The 20,356-nt window shown below is 47.2% G+C and overlaps 10 protein-coding genes across 10 annotated transcripts; 6 read left to right on the forward strand and 4 right to left on the reverse strand.

The window, feature by feature from the left end:
* The first annotated feature begins 435 nt into the window (after nt 1–435).
* Nucleotides 436–1,689, forward strand: LY89DRAFT_7451 (uncharacterized protein). The gene is made up of 2 exons (XM_018221053.1): nt 436–1,241; nt 1,295–1,689. The coding sequence occupies exon 1, from the start codon at nt 855–857 to the stop codon at nt 1,218–1,220; it is 366 nt and encodes a 121-aa protein (XP_018078285.1). The 5' UTR covers nt 436–854; the 3' UTR covers nt 1,221–1,241; nt 1,295–1,689.
* Nucleotides 1,646–2,594, forward strand: LY89DRAFT_679205 (uncharacterized protein). Its single transcript, XM_018213825.1, has one exon. The coding sequence runs from the start codon at nt 2,123–2,125 to the stop codon at nt 2,507–2,509; it is 387 nt and encodes a 128-aa protein (XP_018078286.1). The 5' UTR covers nt 1,646–2,122; the 3' UTR covers nt 2,510–2,594.
* Nucleotides 2,595–2,775: 181 nt separating this feature from the next.
* LY89DRAFT_692800 (Nitrilotriacetate monooxygenase component A/pristinamycin IIA synthase subunit A) lies at nt 2,776–6,460 on the reverse strand (the record flags this gene model as incomplete). Its single annotated transcript, XM_018216595.1, has 7 exons — nt 2,776–2,973; nt 3,029–3,760; nt 3,810–3,869; nt 3,919–4,121; nt 4,210–4,350; nt 4,398–4,440; nt 6,440–6,460. The coding sequence occupies 7 exons, from the start codon at nt 6,458–6,460 to the stop codon at nt 2,776–2,778; spliced, it is 1,398 nt and encodes a 465-aa protein (XP_018078287.1).
* Nucleotides 6,461–6,685: 225 nt separating this feature from the next.
* LY89DRAFT_7501 (uncharacterized protein) lies at nt 6,686–7,546 on the forward strand. Its single transcript, XM_018221190.1, has one exon. It carries the CDS (start codon nt 6,736–6,738, stop codon nt 7,291–7,293), a length of 558 nt encoding a protein of 185 aa, XP_018078288.1. The 5' UTR covers nt 6,686–6,735; the 3' UTR covers nt 7,294–7,546.
* A 1,106-nt stretch (nt 7,547–8,652) lies between these two features.
* Nucleotides 8,653–11,116, reverse strand: LY89DRAFT_604188 (HET-domain-containing protein). The gene is made up of 2 exons (XM_018210347.1): nt 9,048–11,116; nt 8,653–8,993 (listed from the first exon to the last, which is right to left on the reverse strand). The coding sequence occupies exons 1-2, from the start codon at nt 10,910–10,912 to the stop codon at nt 8,909–8,911; spliced, it is 1,950 nt and encodes a 649-aa protein (XP_018078289.1). The 5' UTR covers nt 10,913–11,116; the 3' UTR covers nt 8,653–8,908.
* Nucleotides 11,117–11,287: 171 nt separating this feature from the next.
* LY89DRAFT_776141 (uncharacterized protein) lies at nt 11,288–12,400 on the forward strand (the record flags this gene model as incomplete). The annotated part of the gene is made up of 2 exons (XM_018222015.1): nt 11,288–12,052; nt 12,103–12,400. Exons 1-2 carry the CDS (start codon nt 11,388–11,390, stop codon nt 12,398–12,400), a joined length of 963 nt encoding a protein of 320 aa, XP_018078290.1. The 5' UTR covers nt 11,288–11,387.
* A 660-nt stretch (nt 12,401–13,060) lies between these two features.
* Nucleotides 13,061–15,010, forward strand: LY89DRAFT_776142 (cytochrome P450). Its single transcript, XM_018222016.1, has 4 exons — nt 13,061–13,452; nt 13,506–13,862; nt 13,992–14,618; nt 14,665–15,010. Exons 1-4 carry the CDS (start codon nt 13,369–13,371, stop codon nt 14,890–14,892), a joined length of 1,296 nt encoding a protein of 431 aa, XP_018078291.1. The 5' UTR covers nt 13,061–13,368; the 3' UTR covers nt 14,893–15,010.
* A 434-nt stretch (nt 15,011–15,444) lies between these two features.
* Nucleotides 15,445–17,208, forward strand: LY89DRAFT_679209 (translation factor). The gene has a single exon (XM_018213826.1). It carries the CDS (start codon nt 15,687–15,689, stop codon nt 17,121–17,123), a length of 1,437 nt encoding a protein of 478 aa, XP_018078292.1. The 5' UTR covers nt 15,445–15,686; the 3' UTR covers nt 17,124–17,208.
* LY89DRAFT_679211 (coatomer zeta subunit) lies at nt 17,031–18,174 on the reverse strand. Its single transcript, XM_018213827.1, has 3 exons — nt 18,013–18,174; nt 17,727–17,958; nt 17,031–17,623 (listed from the first exon to the last, which is right to left on the reverse strand). Exons 1-3 carry the CDS (start codon nt 18,128–18,130, stop codon nt 17,380–17,382), a joined length of 594 nt encoding a protein of 197 aa, XP_018078293.1. The 5' UTR covers nt 18,131–18,174; the 3' UTR covers nt 17,031–17,379.
* A 130-nt stretch (nt 18,175–18,304) lies between these two features.
* LY89DRAFT_712895 (uncharacterized protein) lies at nt 18,305–20,244 on the reverse strand. The gene is made up of 3 exons (XM_018218008.1): nt 19,252–20,244; nt 19,101–19,199; nt 18,305–19,054 (listed from the first exon to the last, which is right to left on the reverse strand). The coding sequence occupies exons 1-3, from the start codon at nt 19,846–19,848 to the stop codon at nt 18,344–18,346; spliced, it is 1,407 nt and encodes a 468-aa protein (XP_018078294.1). The 5' UTR covers nt 19,849–20,244; the 3' UTR covers nt 18,305–18,343.
* Nucleotides 20,245–20,356: the final 112 nt, after the last annotated feature.

A 20,356-nucleotide genomic window follows, 5' to 3' on the forward strand; every position in this document is an offset into this window, starting at 1 on the left:
CGCAGGCCCACAAGGGCGTCTCCTCAGCCGCACTGTTCTCGCAGGATACGAAAGGCCCGCTAAAGTGCTGCACTCCGTTGCAAACAAACGGTCTGTGAGGCTGACATGTTCAAGGTTGGTGGTTGAAGATGCAACACGGTCGTCGACTGCAGCATTGATTGGTTTGCGGTGCATGCGCGAACAGATGATGTGTTGAGAATCGAGTATCAAAACGCCAACAAGCAATGCTAGGATTGTCCAACCTACCGGAGAATATCACATTCAACATTGGATTTCTTTCAAGCGAGTGCGAAATTTGAGATAACATGAAAGTATCGGATCTCTACGTTACTGTTAGAAAGATTATATTACTCACTACGCCGCATGAGCTTCCTTGCAATTCAGAAGCCTGAAAACCAAAGGTGTGGAAGTCCACAAATAGTCTACCAAAATCCCTCAACACACTTCTTCAAACATCACTCCACACACATATCTGCACTGCCGAATCTATTTAATTTCACATCGTACAGTACGAGTCTGCCCATGTGCTATGAAAGACAGGCTGTTGAGAATGCGCTTCAGGCTCAAGTTGGTAGCGAATCAAATGCCTGCTTCACCACTCTTTGGCGCCATTCTCCTCCCTGGAACCAATCAGAGTAGTCAACTCTTGAGAGTGCACAAAAGCCCTCACGATGTTTGAGAAGATGGGTAATAACCGCCGGGAAGAGGTCACGGTCTTTATATATGGTGATGCCACGAGCGAAGAGTCTGGATCCAACTTTCGCTATCAAGGACCTTTTCAAATACCACCAAGCATATACATCCAACCTCAAAGCCTGTAATTCTTCTCTCAGCGTCCAAATTCTCACTACACAATGCCAGGCGGTCTCAACATCATCGTGGAAGTCATATTCGTCCCTATAGTCGTCTTCTGCATCATCGGCTTCGTAATCTTCAAGCGGAAGCGCAAGCTTGAAAGACGGAGACAAATCGAGCAACGAAACCCCTTCACCAAACCGTGGGATCCAACTGCAGCGAGTACGAATCTTCCACCCCCGCAACCAGTATATGGTGGTTTCCGGGCAGAAGCGACGGACTTTCCACCGCAGTACGGATACTCGCAGCAGGGGAATTATGAGGCAGGAAAGCCCTGGGAACAGAGTGTTGTGAATGTTCAGCCGTATACGCCTGCTCAGATCGGTGGTTATCAGCAGCCGTACCATCAGCAAAGTCAAGAATGATTTGCTGGCTTTGGGATTGAGGTGAGAATGGTCTATTGTCGCTACGAGGAATGCTTGTAGCTGACGATAGATAGCACAGTCAGAAATCAGTTGGAGGGCGTCCGGGGTTGTAAAGTTTGGTAGCAAAGAGGTGTTACCAGATGTCACCAAATACCGTTGGGTAAGAGATACATTTTGTTTCTAAGCGCGTACGAAAACTGTTTGCACTCAATTAAAATCTTGATGCAGGTTCAGAAAATCTTATCCAATTTTCTATGCGTCGTGCAACCCAACCCCAATCTCATGTCAAGTCCCAATATTCTTTATTGTCAGCCAATCTACACCTCTCTCACGCCGCACCAAAACAATCTCCATCTCTAGCTGCAATGTCAATCTAGTGACAATCCGGAATCATTTCGTTGGTTCGGGACGATCCTACCTCTTGCCAAGATTATATCCGGTTGTGCGGCATTTAATTACTCATGCCGAGCTTCAAGCCAACCCCATGATTGAAGATCTGATCTGACGACTTCGGGCTCCCCGACATGACATTGTGGGGATTTATTTCGTTGCCTAGAAACTAATCGGGTAACGGACTTCAGGGCTGAGAATATTATGTGAAGTGCAGCAGCATCTCGACAAGAACTTCTCTTTTTTTCTGGAAGTATTTATTGCAATAAGATCATTCAGAAACCTTTTTTTCTCGAGTTGCTGTGCACTAAGAACTATCGGAACACAATTACCCCGCTCCTCCCTTTCCCGCTTATGCTCTGGATCGGCATCTGACACCCTTTCTTGGCAACATCTCCGAGTCCAAACATTTCACTCCCTCCGCTCTGCCAAGATTTTCCTCCTCCCTCCCTCCTCCTCCATCAACACCACCTTCCATCATCTAGACATTCCACGATAAACACAAACTCAGCATGGAAAACTCACCTCGTTCATCGCTCGCAACTCTATCCACGACCGATTCCCGCATAACCCTACCCGACCAGCAACCCTCGCGCAGCACACCACAACACGCCAAGTCCCCCTCCGCCAGCGCCAACTTTCCTTCGCACCTTTCACTCCCCGATCAAAGCGCAAGCGAAGGATTTCCTCACGATAGGAAACAAAGTGTGCCATATGTGGAAATAGAGAGGAGGGAGAGGGAACAAGAGAGTGCGGAACAGCGGGAAGCGGATGAGCAGCAGAAGAAGCATCATGGTCATGTGAATGGGGTTACGGAGTGTGGGAGGCATGGTGATGATTGGTTGTTTGGGGGCGCGAGCGTGTCGGAGTCTGTGAAGTGGTTGCTTGGGAAGAAATGAGGTTTAGGGGAAGATGGTATTAGCGAAGGGATAGAGAGACAAAGGATCGGGAGAGGTGGTGATGGGAGTGGCGCGTTGATGAGCTGTAAGTTTCTGAGTTCGAGTTGGGATTGCGTGCGCTTATGTCGGTGATTTAGTTCCTGATGTAGCTTTGATGGACATGGAACGACATGTCGTGATTGTCTCAGCTCAACGAAGAGCAACATGACATAAAGAACTCTTCTCTGGTGGCACACGACCGATTCGGAACAAAGTGTATATAGCCACTATGTGTCAGCCTTCCAACGATAGCCATGTGCCGGATGGTCACTTGGCAGCCCAGTTTGACCTTCTTTCCTGTATATATTCTCTCGATATGTTCCGCCCGGCACTTCATAATCGTCCCAGAACAGCCCTCTCTTTCTCAATTCTGGCAGAAGAAATTCAATCACATCAATGAACGATCCAGGCGTGATAGCATATGCCTACATCATGGTTCAGGACGGTATCAGAGAGCCAGACAATAGGAGAACTACTTACTATATTGAAACCATCAACATCACCCTCATCAACCCATCTCTCAAACTCATCCGCAACCTGAGCTGGCGTACCTACAACCGTTGCACCCAACCCACCAACCATCAGATGTCTCGCAACAGTATGCTTAGTCCACTTCGGCACCCCAGGAGAAGCCTTCGACCACCCCTCCACCGCCGAACGAATAGCATTACTCTCCACATGCCTCAGTTCCTCATCATCGCCATATTTCGCAAGATCGATTCCCGTCCATCCACCAAATAGCGCAAAAGCCCCATCCTCACTCCCATACGTCAAATACTCCTCATACTTTGCCTTCGCCTCCTCTTCCGTCTTGCCTATCACCGGACAAATCATCGCCAAGAACTTCACACTCTTCTCATCCCTCCCAAACTCCTTCGCTTGAGTCCTAATATCCTCGATACTTTTCTTGACAACAGAAGGACTGTGCCCAGCTACGAAAATGGCCTCAGCGTTCTTGGCAGCGAATCGTTTCCCTGATGACGACGTGCCAGCTTGGAGTAAGAGAGGAGTACGTTGGGGGCTGGGTTGGCAGATATGTGGGCCAGGAACATTGAAGTATTTACCCACATGGTTGATCTCTCGGACGCGAGTGGGGTCTGTGTAGACGCCTGTTTTGGCATCTCGAATCACGGCGTCGTCGCGCCAGGACGATTCGAAGAGTTTGTACATTACTTCGAGATATTCTTCTGCGATTGCGTAGCGTTCGTCGTGCTGCTTATTGTCAGTCTTGTTACCAGACCAGCTAAGAGCGACAACTTACCTGAGGTTGCTCCATATGCCCCAGATTTCGAGCCGCTGAGTCGAGATATCCAGTTACAATCTATACATAATCAGACGGAAATTCCATCTTAGTTTCGAGCAAATCTTACGTTCCACCCAACTCTCCCCTTAGTCAAGTGATCAACAGTCGACAACCTCCTCGCCAGATGATACGGCTGCTCATACGTCGTAGCAACCGTAACCCCAAACCCCAGACTCCGCGTCACGGCCGCCATCGCGGGGATGGCCGCCAAGGGCTCATTGACTGGCCACTGAGCCGCTGATACAATTGCTGGTTCCAGATTCTTTGGTCCTTTGTAGACATCATAACCTCCTTCGAATTCATTTTATCAGTATTTAACTCGAAGAGCTGAGTTTTTGAAGGAAAAGGGAGGAAGTACCAAGTACATCAGCAATAAACATCCCATGAAACTTCGCAGCTTCAAGGCGTTGAGCGAGTGAGGTCCAGTATTCTAGGTCGTTGAAACGGTGAGATTGGTCTTCAGGATGGCGCCAGAGGCCGGGGGATTGATGGCCGGAACCTGTAGGTTCTTTAGTTCTGGGCCAGTGGGGTGGTAGGGTTGCTTACACATTTCTACGAAGGCATTGAGGATTAGTGATTTTTTTGTCTTCTTGGGGATTGAGTCTGTTTTTGCTCGCTTGTTGTCTCCGTCATGGTGTTCGTTAGAGGAGGAGCCGTTGGAGAGGGTGTGTTTGGATGCCATTCTTCTGATTATCAAAACTTTTACTAATTGGAAATACCATCGAAAGAATGCTTTCACTTTAGATTCAGTGAGACAAATGTTAGTTTCCAATCGCACGAGAAGAGCCCAAGGTTGGTCCTTCCCCCTGACACATCCCGAATCACGTGTCCTCATTACGCGAACTTCGCTTCGATGGCGTGCGAGCTCCTGTGGATCCCTTTCAGGGGATAACACGATGCGATAGATTGTATCGTGCATATCAAAGCTCAGGAAATCCCACTCTCCAAGATGACGGGAGATCTAGATTCCATACTACATGGGATCGGCATCAAAGAGCAAGGTTGAGGCAAGAGCACGTCATTTGATGGCTTGATGGGATGGGGAATTCCCTTCGTGGGGACGGGGGAACGACGGAGGGGAAGGTAGATAGGGGTGGTATATCCCGTTCTTTTGGAGGTGAAAAAATATTGGTACCTTGATCGGAATTTTAAACTGTTGTAACAATGTCGGTCTTCAAACGAGATGATGCTACGAGTATCACTCCTCCGCTTTCTGAAGCTGGAGGTTATGTTGTTGTTATTGTAGTTGGACTCGTATTTGCCTTTGGTATGTTTTACTTATCTCAGCTTGAGACAAGAGAATTGACTGATTTTGACGAAGCGATGGTGTTCGTTACGAAGGTGTTGAAGAGAACTGCGGGAGAAGATAATTCTAAGACTGAAATGTAACATTCTATGGTATCTAAAGGAAGCAACAGTAATTGATGAGATTTAGGTTCATGACAGCAAACCGGAGCGTGCGGACAGGATTGACTGCTTCAGCTGTGATATCAGTAAGTGTACCTCACTCAGTCTCAGGTACCATCTAACAACAACTCAGTCCTGGCTCTGGAGTACCGCCATGCTCGGCTCCTCACTTGTAGGCTACGATTATGGAATCTCCGGTCCCTTCTGGTTCGCCGCTGGCTGCAGCCCCATGATCGTTTTCTTCTCCTTACTTGGAATCTCCTGCAAGTTGAAGATCCCCGAGGCGCATACACTTCTTGAGATTGTTAGGATAAGATATGGTACGGAGTCATTCTCATGACCAGAATATTGGCTAATTGGAAGCTTAGGAGCGGTAGCGCATTTGGTGTTTATGTTTTTATGTCTGGTGAACAATCTATTTGCTGTTGCGAACATGCTTCTTGGAGCTTCGGCGGCAATCTCGGCACTTACGGGGATGCATATTATAGCAGCAACGTTTCTACTGCCCGTTGGAGTCGTGGTTTATACTTTTGTTGGTGGGATTAAAGCAACGTATGGACCCGGGAGTACACCTCAGAATAAATGAGCTAATAGTAAACAGGTTTCTGACTGACTACATCCACACCTTCACGATCCTCATCATCTGCTGCTTCTTCACAGTAAAAGCTTTTACTGTCCCTGAAATCGGATCAATCGGCAATCTCTACGAGCTTGTCCTCGCGGCATCTGCAAAGACCCCAATATCCGGGAATCATGATGGAACATACATGACGATGACCTCTCCAAGCGGGATTTTCTTCGGTATCATCCATATCACCACCAACTTCGGCTTGGTAATCATGGATACCGGCTTCTTCGTCAAAGCCTTCGCAGCTTCACCCAGAGCTGTAGTTCCCGGCTACGTGATCGGTGGCATCGCATACTTCGCGATTCCCTGGGCATTAGGAACATTAATGTCCAGCGTCGCATGGGGAATTCAAGATCAGCCCATCTGGCCAACTTATCCTAGAGCCATGTCATCGCAAGAAGTTAGTGCGGGCTTGGTGTTGCCTTATGCTGCTATTGCGATTGCTGGCAAAGGTGGAGCAATCGCTGTTCTGTTGATCACGTTTATGGCTGTTACTTCGACATTGTCTGCTCAGATCATTGCCGTTTCGTCTATCGTTAGTTTTGATATCTACAGGCAGTACTTCAATCGCCATGCTTCGGACAGAGATGTCATTCGTTGGAGTCACTACGGTGTTATCATCTTTGGTATCGTTGCTGCTGCGTTTAGCACCATATTACATTACGTCGGCGTTGATCTTGGTTGGACTTTATACATGCTTGGTAGACTCCCAACTCCAACTTCTCTACATATATAATGCTCATACCTAGAATAGGAGTCGTCACATGTCCAGGCATCTTCCCGACAGTATTCACCATCCTATGGAACCAACAAAGTCGTCCCGCAGCAATCATCGCCCCTCTCCTTGGCATGGCAACTGGGCTCGCCGTCTGGCTCGGCAGCGCAAAAGCATTATACGGATCTGTATCCATCGCCAGTACCGGCGAACTGCTTCCTTGTATGTACGGCTGTCTCGCGTCTACATTCTCTCCTCTTCCATACTCGGTCTTGATCACGATCATCAAGCCTCAAAACTTTGACTGGAACGACTTCTTGAAAGAGAAATTGGCGTTTGGAGATTCATCTTCGGAAGTGGTGGAGCAGGAATATACAACGGTATCCGTATCCGAAGACGATGAGCCTACTTCAAGAACGGATCCTAGATGGCTGCCGTATATGCGGAGATGGACATTGATTGCTGCTATTTGGAGTGCTGCTACTTTTCTGGGACATTGGGTTCTTTGGCCGCTGCCGATGTATGCTGCGAGGTTTACTTTTTCGAAGAATGTAAGTCTACCCATGATCTCTATAACGCAAAAACGGTTTCTAAGAATCGGTTTGCTCGCAGTTCTACTCCGCTTGGCTTGTGATAGCTATTATTTGGCTGTGGGCAACGCTCTTCGTTGCGGGGTTCTTCCCGATCATTGATGGACGGCGGCAAATTGTTGCTATTTTCAATGCCTTGCGGAAGAAGCCACGCGCGGAGCAAACAGGGAGGAGCGCATCGGAAGATGAAGTCTCGAGTGGTGGTTCTGGTGAAAAGGGTAATGTAGTTGCTGTTCCAGCACGGTTGTCGAAAGAATAGAGCGCAAAAAAATAGAAACAGGATTCTTGAACGAGTCAGAGAGCTGATAAAGCGTTATAAGCGTATGGATTGAAGTAGATAGACGATACATAGAAGTTATGATCAACATGAAAAAAGTAGAGGATTGAGGCATATAAAGACCACCACCACCATCACCAAAGGTATCTCCAAATCTCCAAATCCTCAAAGTCACCACTACCCCTTCCGCTTATAGCAAAATCCATGCCATTTCACACCCATTCAAACATCCAACCCCACCCCCACTCTACCCCCCATACCCACCCTCACACCCCGGCGTCCCATACACACCCCCCACAATCCATAATATCACATCAACCAGCGACCAAATCCCCATCGCCCCACCCGTCAACATCTTAAACACCGCCAACACCCAGTGATGCGCATAAAACTGATCAACGCCCAAACTACCCAAGATTAGTGCGAGGAGCGTCGCGGTGCGTTCTTGGCGGGAGCACTTTTCGGTTGTGGGGTGGCCCCAGCGTTTGGTGAGGGGAGGAAGGTGGGATGCTGGGGGGTTATTAGTCTGGCAGGGAGGAAGGTGAGAGGAAGAGTGGAAGGAAGAGTGAGAGGGGGGACTTACTGGTAGTAGAGAGATGGAGGGTGGTGGTGAGGATCAGGAGCATGAGGAGCTGGTAGTGGGGGAAGTATTTTGTGAGGAGGGTTCGGAGTCGTGGAGCTTTCTTCAAGGCGCTTTCCATGCTGATGAGGTTTTGCGGCTCTGGGGTACTGTGTGATGAAGAGTGGTTGAGTAAGTATTGTCTTGATGTGGTGTAGTGCCTCGTTATGTGCAATGTAGATTGGAATGTTGTCAGGAATGTGACCACCCAGGCAAGGAAATATTCTGGCGAGTTTTCATAGTTTCTGCGAAGAGAATTTGGAATCTTGACTTTCTAGGACTTCAAGTGAGAGAAAGATTCACTTTGCCAGTGATTCAGAAACAAGTATGACTCAAGATCAAACACAGTCACATAAAGACCTTGGGGTTTAGGCGTTTGATGTGGTGCAAAGGCCAAACAAAGGCATTAAAAAGTTTGCGGAACTTTCAACGTTTGCCAAACAGAGTGTAAGTATCATATGTCTTTGAACTCTGTGATCGTGGAGAAATATAAAACGAAATAAGTATTTTCTTGCCAGTGAAAACAGAGAGAGTAGTAGATAATTAGTAGGCCAACTATGGTTGAGTCCGAAAACAATCCATTAAGCTCTTGTTTCCTGCGAAGATGTACTCAGCTACTTCTTGTGATATACTGAATCTGTTTGTCCCACCTAGATACTACCAGGATACTCCGGCTGGTATCCGGGCAACGATTTTTGCAATTTCCCCCCAAAAACATTAGTCAAATAAGCGAGAAAAAAAGAGATCGAGGCATGTTGACCTCGCAGAAAATGAACTTGACCATATCCGTATGCGTTGCACGTAATGACTGGTAGATACAGCTAATCAATGGCAAAATAGGTATAGTAGAAATCCCCTCTCGAGACACCTTGAATCACTTCTCCATCCATGACGCCATGCAAATAGCTGTCAAATCAGCATCTCTCAAGTCAATGATGAAGGGCAAATAAACAGACTAACCATTGACCAATCATCTTGTACATTCCATTCTCACTGGGTCTCAACACAAATGGTACCTCGCCGCCAAATAGCACACAGACGATATCTCCAAGTTGCACATTAGGTGGTCCCATTCCCATATAACCTGTTTCGGTAGTGAAGAAGCCTCGGCCGCATTGCGCACCTTCTCCCACAACGGCTTGTTCGTTCAAAGCTTGCAAGAGTCTTGTTTCTGACTTTGGATTGGAGGGAGGGATAAGGTCGTCAAGCTTATCTAGCCTCCGTCTTCTGTCACGAGGATTGTCCTGTAGTGTGAGTCCTTTGTGGTAGTTGATGACTTTACAGTCAAGAGCCACTGTTCTCCAGAAAGCCTCTTTGCGCGACCCGCGTGCTATGTAGCTACCGTCACTGTCCGAAACGAGTGCCTTCCACAAAATGATAGTGCTACCGAGTGAGCTGTGTCCTATAGAGCTTAGAGTTTCTACCCGATCTCGAGCTGGAGGGCCAACAACGCTAATCTTATCCACCGATACTCCTTTGAGAACTAAAATATCTCCATTCTCCTCAAAACTTAGTCTGGATTTAATGATTTTTCCTTGCTGCAAAGAAGCTGCACCATACAGAACATTAGTTGCCTGAGAATCAACAGGATCATTGGGTGAACTGCCTTGGATGAAAGACATGCTACTTATGTTGTTGTTCGTGGTCAAATACTTGAAATCTGGAACCCAGGAAGGCATTTCCTGCGCATGGAAATAATTGATCTGAAGGAAATTATAAGCCCGGAGGTCTCCAAAGTACTCTAACATTGCCACCAACGCCGAGATATACACCTTTCTGCAGCTAAGATTGTAATCAGGGCTGATGGTCGGTCCACAGTTGACCAATCCGAGTATGGCAAAGATTTTATCTCTAGGATCTGTTGCAAAGCGGGTCAAGGCATATTGAACCATTAAGGATAACGGTATTTCGATGTTTTCTTGTCGTCTCATCCGGATAATCCTGATTGTGTCTGCCATGACAAATATTTGTGCTCCACTGACTTGAATACGAGAAGATATATCCGTGTAAACTGCCTGATTCTGCTTGGACGTATGGACGGCGCATACAGTGGCGAGTAAAGATAACATCTCGAGGTGTTCCCAGGGAAAGCATCTCTTTCCTACTTGAACCACTGCTGTTTGGGCAAGAGCGATCTCTTGAAGTGTCCAAACCCTCTTCCACCAATCGCCACAGAACATATAGAATATGCCCTTGAAACATTCATTTGATTCAGGTAAAGAAAGCATTGAGAGGTAGAGATCAAGCCATTCTTTGTACAGCTGATGGCGGTCCTCGCTCTCCTTGAGAACCCGTTTCTCTATTGATTTAGCCTTCACACACATCTTTCCAAGGAAGTCGATACCACGATCCGCGTATTCATTGCTTTCTCCCAGCCATACAATGACTTGATGGCAACCAGAGTAAATCGCTGCCATTTGCGAGACTTGACTGTTACGTTCCAAAGCATCGGATTGGTTGATACAAAGTGCATCAACCCATAAAATGCGAGGTCTATCAGGCAAGCGAAGGGCTCTCAAAGCAAGATATAGATTTGATCGTATGTGAAGCACTGCACCGTCGACGAGGATCGGAACGATAGCCTTGTCGGTGCCCCAAACGTAGGACAAGGCTTCAAAATCCGCGTTCTCATTGATGCATCGATGAAGGAGACTGCAAGAGATCCGGTACTGTGGATCAAGAGAGGGCTCCATGACGAGAAGCCTAAACCAGCCACGCTCTTGAAGCTTGAAGTAGAAATAGAAGTCGTTGGAGATAGGGCTTTGAAGCTTGCGACATTCCTCAGCCTTATCACAACTTTGCACTAATGTCTTTCCTTCTGCCATCCTGCAATGGCTTTTGGGTTGCAAGGAATCGAAAACTGCAATGATCCTGGAACACCATCCAAAAAGAAGCCACCTGTGATAGCTAAGGCGCTCGTTTTTGCGCGGTTTTGCTTTTGGACTCGAGAATCGAGTTCACTTTCCTAGGCCTACACTATCATCTTGCGCTGAAGGTAGGAGTGGAGGTCTGCATAAGCGAAGTTGGATAAGAATGGAAGCAATGCAGATACTTTGATAGGATATTCCAAAACATCAGAATAAATTTGGAAAGCATGAGGTGCAGCGGATCCTAGAGTGGTCACGTGGTAGGCTGCCATCCAAACCACACGGGCGTTTATGCCCCGCTTGGGCTCATATCTTACCTTATGCACAAGACCAATTATACACTAAGATTGCGAATGTCCGTCGCCTGAGTTTTCCATAATGTACTTCGAGATGAAGAACGAGGGGAATGCATGCACGCTAGCAATGAAAAACAATGGTCCGAGATTTGCGTTTGCCCCGCAACCAGCTCCCTCAAGAGCTTCGCGACAAGGTTTACGACTCTGTATTTACGTCGACTCGAGTAACATTTGGTCAAAGGCCTATCAGCCGACATAACCATAAAAGCATCAAGCCAGCGACGCATTTCCTAGCTCTGCTTCACGTCTGCCGCCAAATCTTCGAGGAAACCAAATATGTCTGCCTTGGACGAGTCTTATTCAACTTCGAACGAGTCGAAAGCCTTCTAGACAAGTTCTCATCCATTCCTTCGAATACCGTATCACAAATCCGACATGTCCGTACCAGAGGATACCCTCTGGTCCTGATATTCCACGAGGACCACGGTGTCCATGACAGACTTGTATGGGCACTCAAGTTACTTCCCAGCTTGCAACTAGACACTCTTACGGTTCTTGGTTCATGGGATGGCTATATAGATTGCGATAATCTGAACGGCTTAATTTCACATGGAAACGGATGGAAAGAGTTGCGATACATCTCCAAAGACTCAACCGTACTTCAATTCAAGGGCGATCAGATCCTTAAGGGTGATCGCTACTGGGGAGAGCCCCAGCCCGATACTTGGAGAATATGTTGTTATCGCGCGACGGCATCGATTCCCAAGCAAATGTCACCATACACCAAGCGACCGAGGAAAAGGTAGTTGGAGCACCCTTGAATGAGAAGAATTGTCGTCCTCTGAACCGAAGTATTGCTTCGCTGGGGAACTTAGGGGTACAAGAAGATGCACAGCTTGTGGGTGATGACCAGACCAAGAGAGAAGTATTGGTAGTTGTGAAACGAGGTCGTGCTGCAGACATTTCAGAGCCCGAGAATGGTCCGTACCACTCGGACGACATCAGAACGTGGCCAGACCTAATGGCGTGGCCCGCGATCAAGAGAAAGCACACCAATGACGGCAATTACCAGGACTCGGATGAAGGATACTTGAAAGAAGAAGAAGACTTCGAGGAAGATGCTTATGATGAAGTCAACGAATACATATGAGATGACAGAGTCTCCGAGTAGAGACTATTCGGCCTACGTCAAAATGACTTTCTTCTTCTATGTTTTGGAAATGTCAATTAGTTATTGATCTGGAGATGGCGCAAACCTGTTTCATTAAGAACTATGACATTGATCTCCAAGTCTGTCGAAATGCTCGAGAACAGAACTTGTGAAACGGCAGGAAGTTGAACTGTGGCTTAATCTCAGCACTGCAAGTACAGTGCTCAGAAAGAAATCCAAGAGCCGCAACCCACTGGGACTACAATGATACAGCCCCATGCCATTCGAATTTGAGCATTTGTATTTGTTACAGTACTAGTGGTCACTGCAGAGGATTTATCGGCTAACTTCGGCTACCCCGCAACCACCACGACTCATGAAAGCTCCAACACAAGCATAGTTTCAGAATCTTCTGGTGTAGATAGAGACGTGTAGTGAGTGTGGGCACGACCCCACATTGCAGAAGGTGGGGTCGTGAGCTTACTCCAGGGACTTGGCAGCATCAACAATTTGCGATCTAGTGTCTTAGAGAGCCCCATGCTCTATGAATAAATCTAAGAGTACAAAGCATCATACTCTGGACATGGGATCTTCATTTCAATTCACAAAAGAAAAATCATGGATATCTCATCGTTGACTACTCAAGTTCTTAACCGAATACCCAGTCTCTTCTTCGGCTTTCTTTTCATATCATGTCTTCTCATACTAGTCGACTACAGCCGCATGCTCATCCTCCGCCGCAAACTTCCACCTGGACCTTTTCCATTCCCGATCGTTGGGAATCATTTCCAGCTTCCAAAAACTAGACCTTGGATAGAATAGGAACAATGGGCGAAGTACTACAATAATCCTATGACCACGATCTGGGTGGGCCGACATCCTCGAATCATTTTGCAGGATGCGTGGGTAGCATCCGAGCTGATGGAGAAGAGAGCTGATGTGTGAGTTCGAGGCCACATTTGATTGTTATGGGTGACTTGATCAATGCAACAGAAACGAATCAGACAACGCTAGTTTATGGTGATAGGTGGAGAATACACAGAAAACTAATGGTGCGTAAATATGAATCATATGAAGGGCTTTGACGCTGATCAGAGTATGATAGCATTCTGCTGTGGGCTCTCAAGCAGTTCGCAACCTTCGAAGCATCCAAGCCAACGAGTCCAAGTTACTGATTCGAGACATCCTTCAAGATCCTGAAGATTATGTCTTGTCCATCGAGAGATACTCTGTCTCGACAACATCGATCATTGGATGGGGTCGCCGAATTGACACAAAGAACGACTATGTCGCCCAGCAAGCACTTGCGATCATGGAAGGGGTGAACTTTGTCATCCCGGGGAAGTTTCTGATGGAAGCTGTGCCAGCTTTGACGAAACTACCCTCATGGGTGTACGCCTTACCAAGCATGATTCGAGACACAACAACAGTGCTTCAGCAGTATTTCTATATGCTATCTCAAGTACGTGACTTCCACGGGCCTGAAAAGACATACGCAGGTTGTCTCGTATTCTTATTAGGGCGAATAACTCTCGAGTTACCACCTTACCATCTTAGAGAAGCATACTGACTTGGAAATTTCATTGTTCAGGAAGGCGCAGAATCAAAATGGAACAACTTTTCCAAGGTTCTGCTAAACGGCCAGGAGACATACGGCTTGAGCGATGTTGAAGTTGCGGGGCTGACAGCGAATCTGATTGGTGGCCGGGTTGATACAACTTCAAGCACCATGATCAGCTGCATTCTCGCGATGGCCGTCTTTCCGGACGTACAGAGAAAGGCACAAGCTGAAATCGATTCCGTCGTGGGTGACAACACCTCTCCTACCTGGGAAGATGTTGATGGTAAATTGCCTTACTGTACCGCTTTGGTCAAGGAGGTACTACGATGGAGGACAGTCACTGTTCTAGCAGGTATTCCTCATGCCAACACTGTCGACTTCGAGTACCGTGGATACCGCTTCCCAGCTGGAACCAACATTCTAGGTAACATCTGGGCTATACATCGACACCCAAGAGAATTCCCAGAACCTGATAACTTCAGGCCTGAGAGATTCCTTAACGGTCTGGAGCAAGCTTACCCCAACAACAAAGGCATGAATCCATTTGGTTGGGGCAGACGACAATGCAGCGGTCAACCCTTGGCGGAGCAAGGATTACTTTACTCTTTGACAAGATTAATATGGGCTTTTAACATCAAGCCTAGTCTAGATGAGCATGTGAGTATCATTCTGATGTTAAACAACAAGTGGCTGACTAGGATAGGGTAATGAGGTCAAACTTGATATCTTTGCCTATACCGATTGTGAGAACATGAGACCAGAACCATTCAGAGCACGATTCACACCACGATCAGACAAGATCAAACACGCAATCATGGAAGAAGCGAAAATTGCAAGAGAAGAGCTCAGAGTATACGATGGGGAAACTAAGCTTACATTGGAAGACGCGGTGCAAGCTTTGGCTTCAGAGAAGAAAGGGTCAAAGAAGTGACTGGTACTAAGGTGATCATACACTAGACAGCCAAGATTACCAGAAGCTTCATAAGCTTAGAAAAATCGTGGAAATTTGAACGCTGCCATGTGTTTCGTTCATGCGACTCCAACTTGAGTATCGATTATATTAGGTTTCGCTGTATGTAGAGTTCTCTCAACAGAACTATCCTGTCGTGATATGTCATCGAGAGCCTCGGAACGACCCTCCTCAAGACTCGTCAATGCAGCGTGCACAAAGCGTGTATCATGATCAAATTAGTGTCGATCCATGGCTGAGAAGATCCAGTGGAATCGCAGTCGATAGGTAGCTTAGAAAACAGGGCCATGGTCGCTCATGACATCAACAAACTCGAGGTATTGCCATTGTGGCCTTGTTTAAGTTCCAAATATGTTCTGAATCACGCAACTAGTTGAGAAACATATTTTGTTTCTGGCATTGAAGGCCTCGGAATCGAAAGATGTGGTGGTGGAGCTAAAAATGTCAGCCTCGCGCTAAGGTTACCGTAAATGATCTTCTCAGCCTTCTTAAATTTTTATCTCGACTTGAGTCATCGCATCTCCATAACAAACGCTTCACACACAACGACCATTTTCTACAAATGTATTGAAATACTACACAACATACTCCTTGGAACAATAAGCATGTCCAACAGCTTTCACATACTTTTTACAGGTTCATTCAAGCGCCGGAGTCGAAGAATACCACGGTGAATTTTACACTGGTCTGGATTGGCTTTCGAATTTACACACTGCAAACCTCTACGATACTTGACTTCCCACGACTATTCCACGATGGCTGTCAGTAGTGTGGATACCGAGTCGTCTTTGAACACTCGCGTCCTCCCTGTTGATACGAGTAATATGGGCAAATTCGAAGACCGCGAGACCCTCGAAACGTGGACGTTGCCAAACGTTTCGGCGGTTCTTGAGCCCTTGCAGATAGCTGCAAAGCACCTCCGAGAAACCAGTATACCAGTAGGGTTTCCAACGGAGACCGTGTACGGACTTGGGGCAGATGCAACGAGAAGTGATGCGGTCAAAGGAATCTACAAAGCGAAGGGTCGCCCATCAGACAATCCACTCATCATACACGTTTGCGACCTTACTATGCTACGAGACCTCATCCACCCATCTGATCAGATCAATGGTAACGGGGCACATAGAGATCCGATACCTGCTATATACAAACCTCTGATCAAACGATTCTGGCCAGGACCTTTGACAATCCTGCTTCCAAACCCGAAGCAAAGCAAACTCGCTCCAGAGGTCACAGCCGGGTTAACAACATTCGGTGCACGAATGCCAGAATCGCCTCTAGCACTGTCACTCATCTACATCGCTGGAGTTCCTCTTGCTGCTCCCTCAGCAAATGCTTCTACCAAGCCATCTCCTACGACCGCCGAGCATGTCTTGCACGACATGAAGGGAAGAATAGAGATCATATTGGACGGTGGCCCATGTCAAGTTGGGGTCGAAAGTACGGTGGTCGACGGACTATGCGATCCTCCAGTCGTGCTCAGACCAGGAGGTGTGAGTATTGACGATATCCGCGAATGTGAGGGTTGGTCTGGGGTGGTGAAAGGTTACAAGGACCAAAGCGAGATAGGTGCTAGCGCACCAAGGGCTCCTGGGATGAAATACAAGCACTACAGTCCCAAGGCTAAGGTTGTCCTCTACGAATCTGGTGCGCTCAAAGATTTCAAAGCAGGAATTCCGCTGGAAGTGTGGAAAATCATCGAGGCAAAACACAGACGGATATCTCACCTTGGGTACGAAAATCTTGGCCGACCAGCAACAATTGGTATCGTGTGTACGAAGAACTGGTCTGAGTGGGCAGGATTTCACAATGCCAAATGGAGCCGGGAAGACCGTTCCAAGAACATCTGCACAAAAGTCCTAAACGTCCGACCACTGGATTCTACAAATTCGTACAAGATACAGCAAGGGGAACTCTGGCAAGGGAATGCGGCGACTGAATCCTCTCCACATGGTGAAGGTGAAATTCCTGACAGCTGGGACCTGCCCGAAAAGGAGAGAGTTGCAAACATCATTGAAATTTCGCTTGGCAAGGGGACGAAGGACATCGCTCACGGGCTTTTCTCTGCACTTCGAGAATTGGATCAGAAGGCTGTAGATGTTATATATGTCGAGGGTATAGAGGACGAAGGAGACATTGCTGCTGCAGTTATGAATAGGCTTCGCAAGGCAGCAACTGTCATCGAGAAGTAATAGAATAGATACCAGCTATTGCAGATTGCAATGCTTCAGTTAAATTCAGATCGAGCTTTCCGCGCCAGGAAATGCTGCACCAGAACTCCAGTCTACTCCCAAGCTTTTCGTATGTCACCTATGACTTCGCCCCGTAGCCACTCTATGGACTCTGATATAGACTCCTGAGACTCTATGAGCTGCCTTTCCTCAAGTCACCGCCTAGATATCGGTCTGCCACAGGACCAATCTCTCCAGAGCAAGAATACCACCCAGTTCATAGACCTTGTCTCAACCAATCACCCAACTTCGCCTTTCCAAACTGTGCTAAATTATTCATGCCTTGCTCACTCAAATCAATGCCCTTCAATTGCGTAACATCCTGTGTGGGCGCCTTGCTAACTCTTTGCACAATGATCGTCGGGTCCGTCTCCAAAATAACACCATCGTCCACAATTTCGTCAATGGCGAGAGCAACCAGATCGTAATTCTCGATAATCGTACGCTTGTCTACCGATTGCCTATTCATCTCCCGTCAGCCCTGCCCTGCAAGATGATCCTCTTCCTGAAAAAGGGAGGGGGAGGAAGAGGGGCAGATTGTACCGAGAAGTGATAGGCGCATACTTGAACAATAAATGTAAACTATCCCTCAAACTCAAGATCACATTATAGAGCATAATCTCGTTCTCCTCCAGGCCTGCAACGACGTACATCATCACGTCGCTTTCGGATTTGTAGAGCACGATTTTGTTGTCGTAGAGGATGACATCGGAGGTTTGCTTGGCGGTCTTTTCGTGGAGGCCCTTTTCGAAAGCTTTTTGGGACTTGACGTCGGGATAGGCTTGTGAGCGCACGGCTGGGGGTATTGTTAGCTGGTGGATATGTATGCAGGGAGGGAGGAGAGATGTACTGGCTCCGTGGGGATTGCGGTGGGGGACGTTGTAGTATTTCTCGTAGATGCGGGACCCGTCTTCTGAGTTGAGGATGATGATCGCGATCACGGCTGTCATATCCATGGAGGGAGCCATCTTGTCGGTATGTGGTTGTGGTGGAATGGTATGAAGTTTGGCGGGGTTTCGTGTTGCCAGATTCGAGAATCTGAGAAGCTATATAAATTAGCGGCCTCGAATTCAAGGCAGCAGCACCCTTAAAGACACACGCGATACTATTCCGTCCACGTTCATCAGCAAGATTGATCGATCGTTTGGTATTCTATGCTATATCTAATTTCCAGAACCCATCTAAGTTGGATTTTCCCTCTGAATTTGGAAGACCTGGCACCTTGGACAGTAAAGATCATTCTTGACCAGTCCCGCTTCGACCTCATCTTCTGTTGGCTCAACGGGAAAGGTCTCACGACCTCTGAGATCATAACCAGAATCATCAGAAAGTCTCTCCCTCAGCTCTGCAATTCTTCGCACTACCTCTTCCACCATGTACCAAATTCTCGCTCTGTTTCTCACTCCGAGAACACCTTTCTTCAACACGCAAAGCTGCTTGTACACCATAAGCCAATTCACATCTTCGGTGAAATTGCCTTCCCTACTTTTCCTGATTCTGTTCGCATGTTCCTCGTGTTGTTTCTCAGGGTCGTCATTTTTGAACCACTCTTTCCACCAGTCATCGTCCAGCTGTTTCAATTCGTCGAATTCCCAGAACCATGGTAACTCATCCTGTAAGAGACGCAGGAAAAGCTGTTTCGGCAGTTGTCGAAAGGATCGCGAAGCTAGACGAAGTCTAGCTATATCCTGGGATGAAAGATAGGATAGAACTATGTTCTTGAGCTCAGCTGGAAGTTTTGAAAACGGATCTGTTTGGCTTTCGTAAACTGATGGATCCCCAATTCCTGGTTGGTGAGCCTGAAATACGTTATCGCCGTTGGGGTAAGATCTGTACTGGTCTGAGACTCCGAGTAGCAGGCCAGGTATGTCATGAGGATTGGCACCCAAATACTGTATGTGTCAGTACTGCCGTTCAGAGTGACAGGCAGAAACAAACCTCAGTCCCAGGCAAGTGGCACCAAAACTGCTCCCTACATTCTCTTATAACAGGTTCCTGCTTCATGTTTTGAAAGCCACAATTCCCACAGGCTTGTCTCTGGTATGGTACGTCAGCACTCACTCCTCGATTTTCAATTTCTGACACTCACAAACCACAACAACATGAAACCTTGGAGATCAACTTTACCCAACCTCATCTTGCAAATACGTTCAAAGATCTTCCAACAAGAATCATGGACTGGAACACCGACGTCCATGTCATCATCACTGCTCAAAACAGCATAGTTCTGAGGAAAGAAGTTATCGATACCGTAACGCACGTGCTCCAGTTCTCCCGGTTCGAAATCATCCGGAGGGCACGTAGTCTGCGATGTAAGAAAGTAATCCGACTCCTCTTCATAATCCGCTCCCTCGCCATCAAAATCCGCATCCTTCGGTCTCCTCATAATATATCGTGGAAGATTCATACCCTTCATCTCCTCAGCTCCGATCTTCCATCCATTATACCCACCCTCGAAAACACACCATCGTCCAGGTAGATGTATCCATTCCGCTGTTTCGTGAGGAATATTCTCGCACCCACTTCGCTCTGCAAAGGTTGTACATCGGGCACCCATTGCATCGCCGGAGTAGTACTCTCCACTCGAGTATCCCCATCCAGCCGACTGGGGCTCATTCTTGGTGCGAAGGCGGGCGACATTTATCGAGACGGCGCATAATTGACAGCAATTTTCACTGTATCCCATTTTGCAGCATAAAGAATACTCATAGACTTACGGAGTCAGTTGAGGAAAAGCGAAATATAAGATCCTTTTACTAGTCTTCAGCTCGACTTGTTGCCTACCCTGCCTGAAGGATCAGCTCAAGACGTCACGATACATGTGTCACATGATCTGCAGTAAGCACCTGACTTCCCATTAACCACTTGGGAGCTTCAATCTTCTCTGACCAGTAGAAGCTGCTTGCATTCAAAGGGAATCGATCAGAAATTGGCGTTGAAGCAGAGGACTTAATGCTGCTCCGCTCACAGAGAAGCACTTGATAATAATTTCTCAAGCATTGGGCGTTCTTGTTGGAGTGTCGATTGTTTTATCTCTTAATTCTGAGTGTTGTTACTCATTGCTAAGCATAGCCTAGCCATGAAATATCGGTCTGCAAAGTGCAGCCGTTCTTGACACGTGTGCCGCGATTTGATCCAAGTACAGAATAAACTTTTGGGCTATTGAGCCATTCCTCAGCCTCAGTGCGTGAAAC

The sequence above is a fragment of the Mollisia scopiformis genome (genome assembly GCF_001500285.1).
Source record: "Mollisia scopiformis unplaced genomic scaffold LY89scaffold_1, whole genome shotgun sequence".
Lineage (NCBI taxonomy): Eukaryota > Fungi > Ascomycota > Leotiomycetes > Helotiales > Mollisiaceae > Mollisia > Mollisia scopiformis.

What these genes read in the sequence shown, in the direction of transcription:
- LY89DRAFT_7451 (XM_018221053.1), top strand. Translation starts at nt 855, where the DNA reads ATGCCAGGCGGTCTCAACATCATCGTGGAAGTCATATTCGTCCCTATA.
- LY89DRAFT_679205 (XM_018213825.1), top strand. Translation starts at nt 2,123, where the DNA reads ATGGAAAACTCACCTCGTTCATCGCTCGCAACTCTATCCACGACCGAT.
- LY89DRAFT_7501 (XM_018221190.1), top strand. Translation starts at nt 6,736, where the DNA reads ATGGCAACTGGGCTCGCCGTCTGGCTCGGCAGCGCAAAAGCATTATAC.
- LY89DRAFT_604188 (XM_018210347.1), bottom strand. Translation starts at nt 10,912, where the DNA reads ATGGCAGAAGGAAAGACATTAGTGCAAAGTTGTGATAAGGCTGAGGAA. An exon ending in TACAAGATGATTGGTCAATG is followed by an intron (nt 8,994 to 9,047) that starts GTTAGTCTGTTT and finishes CTGATTTGACAG; the next exon opens with CTATTTGCATGGCGTCATGG.
- LY89DRAFT_776142 (XM_018222016.1), top strand. Translation starts at nt 13,369, where the DNA reads ATGGGTGACTTGATCAATGCAACAGAAACGAATCAGACAACGCTAGTT. An exon ending in GAATACACAGAAAACTAATG is followed by an intron (nt 13,453 to 13,505) that starts GTGCGTAAATAT and finishes AGAGTATGATAG; the next exon opens with CATTCTGCTGTGGGCTCTCA. An exon ending in AGCCTAGTCTAGATGAGCAT is followed by an intron (nt 14,619 to 14,664) that starts GTGAGTATCATT and finishes TGACTAGGATAG; the next exon opens with GGTAATGAGGTCAAACTTGA.
- LY89DRAFT_679209 (XM_018213826.1), top strand. Translation starts at nt 15,687, where the DNA reads ATGGCTGTCAGTAGTGTGGATACCGAGTCGTCTTTGAACACTCGCGTC.
- LY89DRAFT_679211 (XM_018213827.1), bottom strand. Translation starts at nt 18,130, where the DNA reads ATGGCTCCCTCCATGGATATGACAGCCGTGATCGCGATCATCATCCTC. An exon ending in CCGCAATCCCCACGGAGCCA is followed by an intron (nt 17,959 to 18,012) that starts GTACATCTCTCC and finishes CAATACCCCCAG; the next exon opens with CCGTGCGCTCACAAGCCTAT. An exon ending in AGTTTACATTTATTGTTCAA is followed by an intron (nt 17,624 to 17,726) that starts GTATGCGCCTAT and finishes GGAGATGAATAG; the next exon opens with GCAATCGGTAGACAAGCGTA.
- LY89DRAFT_712895 (XM_018218008.1), bottom strand. Translation starts at nt 19,848, where the DNA reads ATGGGATACAGTGAAAATTGCTGTCAATTATGCGCCGTCTCGATAAAT. An exon ending in GTTTCATGTTGTTGTGGTTT is followed by an intron (nt 19,200 to 19,251) that starts GTGAGTGTCAGA and finishes GTACCATACCAG; the next exon opens with AGACAAGCCTGTGGGAATTG. An exon ending in GCCACTTGCCTGGGACTGAG is followed by an intron (nt 19,055 to 19,100) that starts GTTTGTTTCTGC and finishes TGACACATACAG; the next exon opens with TATTTGGGTGCCAATCCTCA.